Source organism: Notamacropus eugenii, chromosome 2, assembly GCF_028372415.1.
Source record: "Notamacropus eugenii isolate mMacEug1 chromosome 2, mMacEug1.pri_v2, whole genome shotgun sequence".
NCBI lineage: Eukaryota > Metazoa > Chordata > Mammalia > Diprotodontia > Macropodidae > Notamacropus > Notamacropus eugenii.
Window position 1 is genome coordinate 197,725,956 of NC_092873.1, and position 12,572 is coordinate 197,738,527.

Consider the following 12,572-nt stretch of genomic DNA (forward strand, 5'->3'; position numbering starts at 1 on the left):
TCCTAGCTGCCCTCCCCCTTCTCTAGAGGAGGGTAACGGACGGCAGATCGACTTCCAGTCTAGAGGGAGGGACGGGCCTAGGCCGGGTACGGGGTTCAGGTTCTCGCAGGGAGCCCCGCTCCCCCAGCCCTTCCCACCCGGTGGAGCGGGTGACTCAGCTTGCCTACAGCACGAGCGCACGATTGGACCGTTTGCCGGAGGAGGCGGGACGTAGCTCCTCGCGGGCCAATAGCAGAGCTCGCCGGGGGCCGCGGGAAGCCAGAAGGCGCTGCTGCGGCCGTAGCCCCGCCCCCTCGAGCCCCGGTCGCCGGGTCCGCTGCAGAAGCTGCCCCCGTGCGCTCTTCGGGTCTCGGGACCTCGGAGGGACCGTGAGCTCGACTCCTTTCGTCTATCGCCGCCGTCCTCCCCCAGCCCTACCCCGGCCATGACCCAGCACTTCTCCCTGGCCGACTGCGACGCGATCGGCTTTGACCTCGACCACACTCTGTGCCGCTACAACCTGTCGGAGAGCTCCCGGGTGAGTGGCGTGCGCCGGACCCTCCCCCCCGGGGTCCCGGGAGGCTCCCCGCGGTCCGAGCGCGGCCGCGTGTGCCGGGAGAGCCGCGGGGCGCCTGGAGAGGGGTGGGCCGGGCGGGGCCGGCGGCCGCGGGGCCCTGGGCTGCGCTAGGAAAAAAAACCCCCCCCCCGCCTTGAACTTGAACTCGGTCTTCTCCGCGGCCGTTTCGCTCTTGCCTCGTTACGCGCGCCCTTGACTTTCCCGAATCCCTGACGCGGAAGCCGAGAGAACGTAGCCTCGGCGGCGCCGACCTTCGCGGCCAGCCTGCTCCTCGCCGGAGCGGCTCCCGCCTCGCCCCGTGGCCTTCTGAACCCGAACCGTGTTCCTTCCCTCGGGATCACCCCAGTTCCCATCCTGTGCGGCAGGGGCAGCCGGGTGGCACCGCGGCTCGAGCTTCGGGGTTCAGATTCAACCCCACACTCCCAGGCTCGGGGAGCCTGCTTGCCTCAGTTTCCCCACCGCAAAACGGGCATCTTAATAGCTCCCCCCCAGGGTTCTCCTGAGGATCAGATGAGAAAATAATTGTAAAGCTGAGTGCTGTATAAATACCAGACTGAGCTCCTGGACAGCCGGAACCGCTTGGGTTTGGGTTTATTTTTTTTTTGCACACTTTACCGTGCCCAGCACCGCGCCTGACACGTAGTAGGTCCTCAGATGCTAATTGACTGACTCACTTTTCCTCTCTCTAAAATGGGAGACCGGTTAGCCCTGTCCTGCTGACTTCACCTGGCTGAGCTGTAATAAATAGGAATGGGTTGTACCCTTGAAAGGCACGATTATTTACAGGATCTTCTCTGAACGCCAGGTTGAATAATCTGACAGTACTTTAGTGACCCCAGTGGGGGAGACAGGCTTTGTCAGAAGGGGACAACTTTTTCTCCAAGGAAGAAACCCTTTTCTAGCCAAACCCCTTGGTTGTGGGGTTGAATCTGTGATTTTCCGTGTGTAAGGAACCTCCGGCTGTGGAAGCTTCCTCCATCCTTACTCTGCCTGACCCCCAGGACCCTTCCTCTAAAACAACTACTGGATCATCTTGTACCTGGAATAGAAGGAAAAAGCACTTTGTTCCCAATGCCAAGCCAAACTTGGGGGGTCACAGAAAGATTTGAGTCAGTCCCTGCTGGCCGGTGTAGCTTCTTTGTTCCTTGCTAAAGATAGATCTGATTAGCACAAGCCTCTCCCTAGCCAGATCAGGTGCCTAGAATTTAGGTCCTTCCCACTAGAGAACCTAGACTTTCTTTGTTTTCCCCCAGCTGTTGCTTCTGCTTTGCTTCCTTCCTTCTTATAAGAGCATTTACCTGAATTGATTTTAGGATCAAAGATGAAACAATTTTTTCACCACATATTTTTTTATAAGAATTAGTTGAGATGGAAGGGAAGGGGGAAAAAATCACATCATGTGGCCTGTGAATTATGGTTTTATTTTCCTTTAAGTTGGTTTGATAATTATCTTTTCCCAAAGTCATTTTACTGTATCCTACTTTCTGCTGTCAATTTCCAACCATCAAATAATTGACTATTTCCAGCTGGATACCCCTGTAAATCTTTGCACTGGCCATCCCCCTCTCTGCCCTGTATTGATGATGCCTTTTTGCTTATTGTTAATATGATTTTACTTCTTAATGGGAAGATTTTCCCTGCCCATTAAGGGGAGTTTGATTAGGGAAGATTTGTAGGAAGGCCCACACCTTTTGCAGGGGTCTTGCCCTCTGACTTTGAAGAGAATATATATACTCAGGGGAAGTTTTACTTTAGGGTTTACTGACTGGAAGTGTTTGTTTGGCCAGAGGTGACGCTGGGAAGCCACTAAGAAGCACCCCCCACCCCCACCCCAGCTTTGAAAACCCAGGTATTGTTGCTTCCCTCTCTGGTAACTACCTAAGTAGGGTCAGACAGTTATCTGTGATCTGTGATGTATGTCAGACCTTTGGAAGCACTGTCTGTTGATTTAGATTTCTCTGTATTTTCCATGATATATGTGCTTGATTAAAGGATATTAGCCCCTCAAAAATTGCCTTTCCTTTTATGAATGCAGATCTAAGAACCTGTGAACCTGTGATAGCAGGCTCCCCTGTGTATGTTGGAGTACTTACAACTCTCCCAGCCCCCTATTCCTGGAATGCCTTGCCTTCTTAGGTCCACTTCTTGGAATCTCTTGTTTTCTTTAAGCTCAAGCTCTAATGTCCTTCCTGATCCCATCCTCCAGTCCTCATTCCCCTCCTCCAGCTCATATCTCTCCCAGAGTTGTATGATGATTAAAAGGTTCAAGAGATAGTTTTTGGGTAATCTGATCATTTATTAATGAGGCCAGCAAGTTATTAATAAAAGGGTGGTCATTTGGCTCTTAGACCAAAGACCCCTGGTGAAGTCACAGTTTATATGCCCTTCATAGGAGTAGAGGTTCTGAGGGATGGAAATCAGCTCAGATTATTTAACATAGTGAGAGGTATGGGCTATATTAAAATGAAGATCTTGGGGTGCTCAAATCTTTGTCAAAGAGACATCGCGTATCACCTGTGTTGATAATAGGAAGAATCAACCCACACTTGTCTGAGCAAACACAAAGAGCAGAAGTATGTCCATTAGTCCAAACATAGAATTTCTTTTACTGTCTGATTAGATCTTGGCTTGGGTAAATCTTTAAGAGAGATTTCCCACACTGGTTGGTTTCTGGATAAGGAAGGGGAAAAGAAGAAAAACCTTGGTCATAATACAATAATTAGTTATTAAATATAAGCAAGAAATATTCATTTCTCACAGTTGCTTTATGCTTATTTTGTAAATATTTCTCATATGTTTATTTGTGTATAAGTATGTTCTCCCACTAAAATATGAACTCCTTTGAGGGTAGGAACTGTTTTTTGATTTGGTCTTTGTATCTCATCTACCTAACATAGTACCTAATTGATGCTTAATAAATGTGTATTGATTGAATTCTAAGCTGAAAATTAAATTTATGACTAGAAGAAGATACAGGATAGTGACTGGAGTCCTGAATTTAAAATCTGGCTTCAAGCACTTATTACTGAGTGACTCTAGACAAGTCACTTAACCCTTATTGCTTCAGTTTCCTCATTGGTAAAGTAGGCTGGAGAAGGAAATAGCATACCACTGTAATATCTTTGCCAAGAAAACCCCAAATGGGGTTACACAGAGTCAGACACAACTAAAATGACAGAACAACAAAGATCTAGGCCCTTGGCTCTTCTGGTTTATTGCAAGTGGGAATCTAGACTCCCATAACTACAAGCATTAATCATTTTTGTTGACTTCTTGAAGAGCAAGAGCATGTATTTCTTAAGTATCTCCTTTGAACATCGTAGATGCTCATACACATTTGATTCATTGTAGTAAATGCCAAATACATGTTCTGTATGTAGCATCACTGAATTTTGTGGGATTGTTGACACAATATGGGTCTTTTATCAGATCCTAGCAATCATTATATGGAAAGCCAAAGAATCCGTAATAACAGATTAGTTATTGCCAAAGGCAGCTCGATTTTGGAAATCTGGTTGAACAAGCAGTTGTTGTGGGAGAGACTATTTGGGCCTTGTAGCATCTTAGCTCAGGTGCCTTCTAGGCTAACACCTTCATTTTACATATCAGGGATCTCATCTGTAAAATTAAGTGACTTATCTAAGATCACACAGGTAAATAGCAGAGGCTACATTCAGACTAATTCCAGGGTCAATGCTGTTTTTTACTATACCACACTGCAGTTTCTTTATCTGTAAAATTATCTTAGCTTAGAGATGATCTCTAAGTCAAGGTCCCTTCCAACTCTGACTCTAATGTTCTGGCTTGGAAATTTTAGTTGACTGCTCATTCAATTTGTGAACAGTCTTCCTCCAAAACTAATGTGATCTTTGGTAGGCAATATAATGTTAGAAACAAAAGAAGTAATGTCTCTGTTGTACTTTGCTCACTGGTCATACCATAGGATGGATTATTGTGTTCACTTTTGGGGGGGGAGGCACATTTTCCAGGGTACAGTGAAAAGTTGGGAGGTTTCTGGCCAAGCACCATCTCTTTAGGTGGCAGCATATAAGCTCCTTGAGGGCATAACCCATTTCATTTTTGTCCATGTTTACCTAGCACATGGCACATAGGTGTTTAATAAAAGCCTGTTTATTGATTGGAAAGAGCACTGGGGCTCAAGTCAGAACACCGGAATTCAAATTTCACCTCTTCCCCTTCCTCTGTGACTTTGAGCAAGTTATTTAACCTCACTGTGTCTCAGTTTCTTCATTTATAGAGTGGGAAGCTTGGAGTAGATGACCTTTGAGATCCCTCCAGTTCTTGAGATGTGATCTTAATGACAAAGAAGAGCCAGGAAAAATATAATTACGATCATTTGAATGAACTGCTAGGGATGATTCAACTGGAATAGAGAAGACTTTGAAGAGACATAATAGTGGTCTTTAAATATCTGAAGGTTTGTCACCTAGAAGAGGAATTAGAGTTATTTTTGTGTATCTCTATATCAGTAAAGACCCCAACATACACAGCGGGGCGTGCTATTACAGGTTCTTTGATCTGCTTCTCTAAAAGGAAAGGCAACTTTTGAGGGGTTAACAATCACTTTAATCAAGCACAGGTATCAGAGAAAATCAAAGTCAAAATTTCAGAGAAATCAAAAATTGACAGATATGCTTCCATATGTCTGATCATTAACATACACATACATAGAAACCAGTGAGGGAAGCACCGACATCTGGGTTTTCAAAGCCAGGGTGCTCCTTACCAGCTTCCCAGAGTCCTCCTCTGGCACTCAAACCTTCTTCCAAAGTAATACCTCACTTTCAGAGTATTTATACTTTTCAGAGCCAGAGGGCATGACCCTCTGACCCAGTGCCTCAATAGAAAAAACAAAAGGTTCTTGGGACCCTGCTGCTCCCCTAATCAAGCTTCCCACAATGGGCAGGCCTATCAGTGGGTGGGAAGATCTTCTTTAATCACATTACTCAATCAGAAGCACTTTTAGTAAAACAAAAACAGCGAAAGATCCTAATTTGACTGCCATCACATGCTCCAGAGATGGAGCTAGGACCAGTGGATAGTATATTAGAGGGAAGCAGAATCAGGTTTATATAGTCAGGCAGTGAGCAGTTATAAATACTGTTTGCCAGTATTTATGCTAAGTGATGAGGACAAAAGACAAAAACAGGCCTTCCCTGTCAAGGGGAATCTAGCGAGGGAGAAATCTTGTAAATAACTATGAACATTCAATATATATATAGGTATATAGGGAGAATATGAAATATAAAGTAGCATGTTTTATAAAAATTAATTGTACAAAATGGAATGCAGTATGTTAGAGTTTCACAGGACTGAAAGTATGTAGGTAGCATCTGATCTCTAATGTTCCTTGCAACTCTAAGATTCCACAGTAAGTAATAATAGCTTATGTTTATATAGTAACTGACCCACAAGGTAGGCAATGCAAGTGTATTATCCCTCTGACAGTTAAAAAAATAGGCCCAGAAGTTGTGACTTGCTCATAGTCACATAGTTAGCAAATGTTGGGAATAGAATTCCAATTCAGTCTCTCTTATTTTAAAATTTTATTTTTTTATTCTGATAGGAGAGTAATGAATGTGAGATAGTGTGATATATACATAGAGAAAGTAAGCCCTGAGGCAGGGAAGATGTGGATTCAAGTCCTATTTGATATATACTGACTCTCAAACCCTGAACAAGTTGGTCAGCTCTCTGGGCATCTGTCTACAACTGTAATTTGCAGAGAAATTGATAGAAAAAGTTCCCTATACCAATAAAGTCATGGGCCCAGTCCTTCTCTGTATTATTCTGTGCTATAAAAAAAAAGAAAAGCAGATCATATACCTCTCACAGATAGGGGTGGATGATGTGTTCTTAACCAAGCAGAGGACAGAAGCAATGATAGAAGATAAAATAAACTAATGTGGATTCTATAAAACTCAAATGCTTCTGTGCAATTAATGTACTCAAAAGAAGGAAGTAATTGAATAGGGAAAAAATTTGTATTAAATTTCTCTGATAAGTAAGCATTTTTGGTTTCTAAGATGTATAAACAAATAATATGTGTAAATATGTAATATATCCATCTATATCTCCTCTCTAAGTATGCGTATATAAAACCAAAAGCCACTCACCAGTAAATGGTCAAAGGATATGAACAGCCTATTCACAAATTGCAAACTATTAACCATATGAAAATATATTTCATATAACTAGTAATAAGAGAAATTAATGTCAAAACAACTGATATTTTACCTCACACCCTTCGGTTTGCAAAGATGACTAAAAAATGAGAATAGTCTGTGTTAAAGGAGTTGTGGGAAAATTGGCAAACTGGGGCATTGTTGGTGGAGCTGTGAATCAGCACAACCATTTTGGAAAAATGACCATTTTGGAAAGATGGTCATTTCCATATACAAAGCAGAACAGAAAAAAAATTACACCTCTAGTCGAGAATCAGTGCAATCTATAGCTTTCTTCTTCCTCCAAGTATACAACAAATTCAGCATATTTTTTCCCCCAAACCGTCCAGTTTGCTTATGTTTTCTATTGACTTTGATGTTTTCTATTGACTTTGTAGGTGGTTGTAGTCCATGAGTGCCTCTGGTGGTTATGTATCTCTATGTGAAACAAAGAGATACTTGCGGCACTTTAGAATATATATGAGACATCAATAGGTATATCTTCAGGCAAAACATAATAAAAGTGGTTTACTCTGAGGCTTGGAAGCATTTTACTTATCAGGGTTTTAGCATGATGTGGTTTATAACATAACAGGGTGCATGGCATAATGGAAAGAGGGGAAGACCATTGACCAGAAGATGTGGGTTTGAGTCCTTCCTGTAAGATTTACTAGCTATTTGATGATTTAGTGTCAGTGCTGTATACTACTTGCTTATCAACATCAATGCTAAGAGTTTTCATGTTGGAAGTTCCATACACTGATGAAATTACAAGTCTAAATAAAACAAAATAAAGTAAATAAATAAAACAAAAAGTTTAGATTCTTTTTTATCATAGCTCTTTGATATAATGTGTTAAGTTCTTAAATATATTCTCCTCATGGGAGAATTAAACTTCAGACTTTCAAATCAGAAATTAAATTTGATTTTCAGTAGATAATTCCATGCATCAATTTTGGACTTGAGTATTTAAAGATGAACGATTTTACATTTATTATGCTGTATTTTTCTCCTTCATTTTAGCTTATCTATAATAGCTTTGCTCAATACTTGGTAACAGAAAAAGGATATGACAAAGAATTGCTAACTGTACCTCCAGAAACCTGGGATTTTTGGTGAGTTTTTTTTAATACTCTTAACTAAGCCTTTTGTATTCTATATGGACATTACTCTCCTTGGCTTGTGTAATTTTATGCAAAGGCAGAAAGTGTGGCTGTAAAGTTGTTCCAACTGATTTTTAAACCAGTCTGTCATTTCATATATAGAAATTTCTTAGTTACATGTCCAACAGGAATTTTTGTTGTTAGAAGTAGAAATGCTTGGAGTACTTGTGTAATTAGCTTTTTGCTTAATTTGAGGTATTTACACATATTCTCTTGGTCGATCTCAATTAAAAAGTTGTAAAGAATGTTTTTTTATTTAAATTTTTATTTTTAGTTGCAAATTCTCTTTTCCTTCAATCCTCCCCAAACTCATTGAGAAAGCAAGAAATATCATACTCATTATACATACATAGTCATGCAAAACATTTCCAAATAAAGAACTATTTTTAACATTTAAATGTTAGAAATAGGGGTTTGTTTCTAAGTTACCCTCACCATAAGACTTAAAAGGGGGAGGAGAGATCACATGATTTCATTCAAGTACCTCAACAATCAGTATATTCAATTGATACATACTTTATGACTAACGTTCATTTGTATGAACTTTAAGCTTTCCTTGATATTCCTCTTTGGAATTAATATATGTTTGGGTTCAATTTTTTAAAACACTAAAAACCGTTATGCTTTAAATTGTTCAGCTTAACATTAATGGCAACAACTCCCCCACTCCCCTCCAAGATAAAGAATAAGCTCAGTTGTGATTGTGGAACAATCGCAGTTAAATTCAGCAAATGTTTGGTGAGTCTAATCTCACTTGCAAATGGAAGAAACTGAGGCATTTTACTGTATGAAATTACTGATTATAGGAATTGTTCCAAACTAAAATAAATAATATACTTCCAAAGCACTGTCATTTTACTAAAATCTCATGACAATGCATGGCTATTCCTCCTATCTTCCTTTTATGCTAGAGAATAATGAAACTTCCCTCTCTATTCCTCTGTGTCTCCTAGCTCTTCTAAAATGTCAAATAAACATCCTGTTTGGCCTCTTCTTGATAGAAAGTAATAATGAATCTGTCTCAGAAGGGGAGGTTTAATAGCCTGAACTAAAATAAAACTAAATAAATTCCAAAGAGTGTAGAAAGGAGCTTAACAATTGGAAAATAATTTAAGTTCAAAGGAGAATTTTAAAATCAAGAAGTAATAACATCATTTCCCTCTATGTCTCAGGTTTTTTAATGTAGAAAGTTAAAAAAAACAACTAGGTTATGGTAGCATTGCTCCATCCACATAACATGGGACAAATCATATCCTCTCTGGAACTTAGGACTGTCTTCTACAAAATGATGAGTTTATACTCAATGTGTTGGAATAAAGTCCTGTGTAATTCATACATTTAGTGGTTCTACCTTTGAGCAACTTGACCTTCTGTGGCTTATGAGCTTATGACCACTTTTGAGGTCTTGCAGCTTTTATTGTCACTTTTTTCTGTGTTGTATTTATAGTTAACATTCCTTTTATGAAAATATCTTCCTCTAAAAGTTCTTCAGATATATAAACAAAGTAAAATACCCGTTTTAGTAAACAGTGTTTCCATATTTTAGTTGCAAGGGCTTGGCATTGGATCTGGAAGAAGGAAACTTTATTAAACTTGCAGCTGATGGAACTGTTCTGAGGTAAGTCTAAAAAAACAAATCAGTTGTTTGGTCAAAATAACTTAATCTCTCAACTATTTTGATTTTAACAAACTTGTTAAATGTAATAGTGTTTCAGTCACTCAATCTTTAAACCTTTATTCAGTACTTACCAAACATTTACCTATTTGCTGTAGTCATAATCATTTAAAATTTTTATGTTAAAAATTTATACTTGATATAGCTGTGAACACCATTAAGCATGAACATTTCTAATGTACAAAGAAAAACATTAAAAAGTTATTTGTGAAGCTGAATCTTATTTCGTACAACTTTGGTTTTTGTTTTTTGAGTTTAATACACACACAATTCAACATGTAAGTTCCGAAAGGTGCCCTGTTTGTCTGTTATCTTCTAAATCTTTCAGCTTTCTTTTGTGCATTTTAATGCTTTATTCTTTTTTCTTTCCTTTGCGCCTTCCTTTTGTTCTTTTCCTTGTCTGCCCTTCCCCCCAACAAAAACATGCACAGAAATCCACCTCCATGTTAAGTAATTACCATAGCTATACAAAACAAATCCACGTCAACCATAGCCAAAAATATAGATCTTATTTTGTACCTCTGTCCTTCATACCTCTGTCAGGTTCTGCTCATTTCACTGCATCTGTCCATATAAGATTTCCCAAGTTTTTCTACATCTATTTCCATTGCATTCATAAATTGTGCTGTTGCCTGTGGCAAGTTAAAATGCAGTACAAGCAAAATGTTTTTTTCTATGGCAAGATAGCCATGTATTAACAAGGACAATTACAGCTGTAATAAAGTGGGACTGACTGGCCTCACAGAAGCTTATATTGCTGAGGCTGGAAGTGGGGGTAGTTGGGAAACTTTACAATTAACTGCAGCTAGGGAAAGTACGTTGGTCTTCACATGTGACTAGTCAAGCCCCTCTCTGATAATTAAGAAATGTTTTTTGCATCATGGGCCCCCAGTGCCACTAGTAATCTTGGTTAGAAAGCCATCCTCTTGGGGAGACGAAATCACTCCTACTTTTGGCATGGAAAAACTAGGGCTGGGGAGCTGTTCCTTGGAGGTAATGGGGTGAGGAGTGGAAGGAGGAAGGTTTAGCTTGAGCTGGTTTCTGTTTACTAGTAAGCAAAACAGGGGTCCCAGGTTAAACTGGTTTACAAGTAAATGCCCCAGGGTCTAGGAGTTAATATTTGATATTGAGTAATATTGACATTAATAAATCAGACCTTTAGTTCAGTCTGTGAGAGACTGCATTTTTTGATGCTGAACTGAGAAATGGGGTTTGACAAAATGGAAAATATAGTATCAATTGCTGAGTAGAATTGATTATTATATTATGCAGCACTTAAATTTTCCTCATCTCCAATTGATGGGTACCCCTTAGTTTCCAGTCCTTTATTACAACAAAAAGTACTACTTTGAATATTTTTTTCATAAAGGTTCCATTGATAATTTTTTTGGACATCTTTTGAATTTTACTTAAGACTGATCCCTCCCTTAAACTATGCTCCCAGTAATTTCTCCTCTTTTTTCCCCAATTCCCTGTTGCGTGAAATTTAGAGAGAAAGAAACAGAGAATATTTTCTTTTTTTGATCAGTTCAGATGACAGAGGTTCAGTTATCAGTAGCAAACTCTACTGCTACCTCCTCCTTGTTATACGTCTCCTTGAGCACCCTAATTGCATGGAATATTTTTTCCTAAACTTTTTTTCCCTCCTCCTTTCTTTTTCCATTCTAATCTTAATATTTTAAAGATATAACAAACCCCTTCCAGGCCTTTTGTTTCAATACATTCCCTTTATTATCTCTGGTTCAGTTCAGTGGGGACATATATATCATCTCTTCATACCATAATGTAAGCAATTTATCTTTTTGTAGTCCTTTGTCATTGTTAGTTCATATTTATTCTTTTAAAATTCTTCACTCCTGGGTTTGATCTTGTTTAATTTCTCTTTCTGAGAATGAAGTATTCTGCTTTTTGTTCTGCTAATCTAAGTGTCATATATTTGTAAATATTTATTCATTTAAATAGTTATTAGTTGGCATATCATTCGGCCAAATAGTTTCTAATAATTTTCTTTATTTTGTTCATTTGTTATAAAGTCTTTTTCATTTCTGTGACTAGTAATTTGGTTTTCCTTTCTTTTTAATCAGTTTAGCTTATGGTTTCACTCTTTCATTAGTTTGTTTTCCCCAAAAACACCAGTTCCTACTTTCATCAGTTTTAAATTTTTTTGCTTTGTTTAGTTAATGTTTTCTTTGATTTTCAGTATTTGTATTTTTATGTTTAATTGGGCTTTTTTGGTTTGTTGCTTTTCCTCTTATGTTTTGTTTTATGTTTTTTATTTTTTGTTGCATGACCAATTCATTGGTCTTTTAGAGGTAGACATGTTCCTTTAAAAACTACTTTGGCTATATCCTAAAAATTTTGGTATGTTATTTCATTGTTGTCATTTTCTTTGATTAAATTATCTGTTGCTTTTGTGATTTTCTTTTCTCTTCCATCAATTTCTTAGGATTAAATTTTTTATTTAACTTTGAATTCTTCTACTTAAAGGACTTTTGTTGATTATAATTTTATTGAGTTGTGGTCAACAAAGAATAGTTTAAATTTTTCTGTATTTCTGCTTTTGTTCACAAGGTATTTATCAAAATTGACCATGTATGCTACCAAGAAATGTCTATTCCTTTCTTTTCTTATTTAGTAACTGCCAGAGTGCTATCACATCTAACTTATAATTATACTTAATTTTATGAGATAAGTATTCTTGATTGTAAGCCATTGTCTTTTGCCTTATAGAATTGTGTATTCTGAAATTTTTCTTTTCTTTTTAGAAGTTACCAAGTTTTGTGTGACCTTCCCTGTGATTCTTTGGTACCTGAATTCTTGGTTGCTTGTAGTATTTTTTCTGTGATCTAGCAGCTCCAGATTTGGGTGTGATATTCCTGGGAGTTTGCCTTTTGGGGTTACCTTCAGAAGGTGACTATTATTTTTCATTTTCCTTTCTGGTTCTAGTAAATCTTAGAAGTTTTCATTTGTAATTTCTCAAAATATGATATCCA

At 38.7% G+C, this 12,572-nt stretch overlaps 1 protein-coding gene across 2 annotated transcripts in view; it reads left to right on the top strand.

The window, feature by feature from the left end:
• Nucleotides 1–273: 273 nt before the first annotated feature.
• NT5DC1 (5'-nucleotidase domain containing 1) overlaps nucleotides 274–12,572 on the top strand; it is a 240,582-nt gene continuing 228,283 nt past the window's right edge. The window contains exons 1-3 of one of the 2 annotated variants that reach the window (XM_072643094.1): nucleotides 274–517; nucleotides 7,765–7,856; nucleotides 9,451–9,522. In XM_072643094.1, coding sequence (XP_072499195.1) covers nucleotides 425–517; nucleotides 7,765–7,856; nucleotides 9,451–9,522 — 257 coding nt within the window. In that variant the 5' untranslated portion in view covers nucleotides 274–424. The remainder of the gene's footprint in view (nucleotides 518–7,764; nucleotides 7,857–9,450; nucleotides 9,523–12,572) is intronic. The other variant, XM_072643093.1, reaches the window with a different exon arrangement.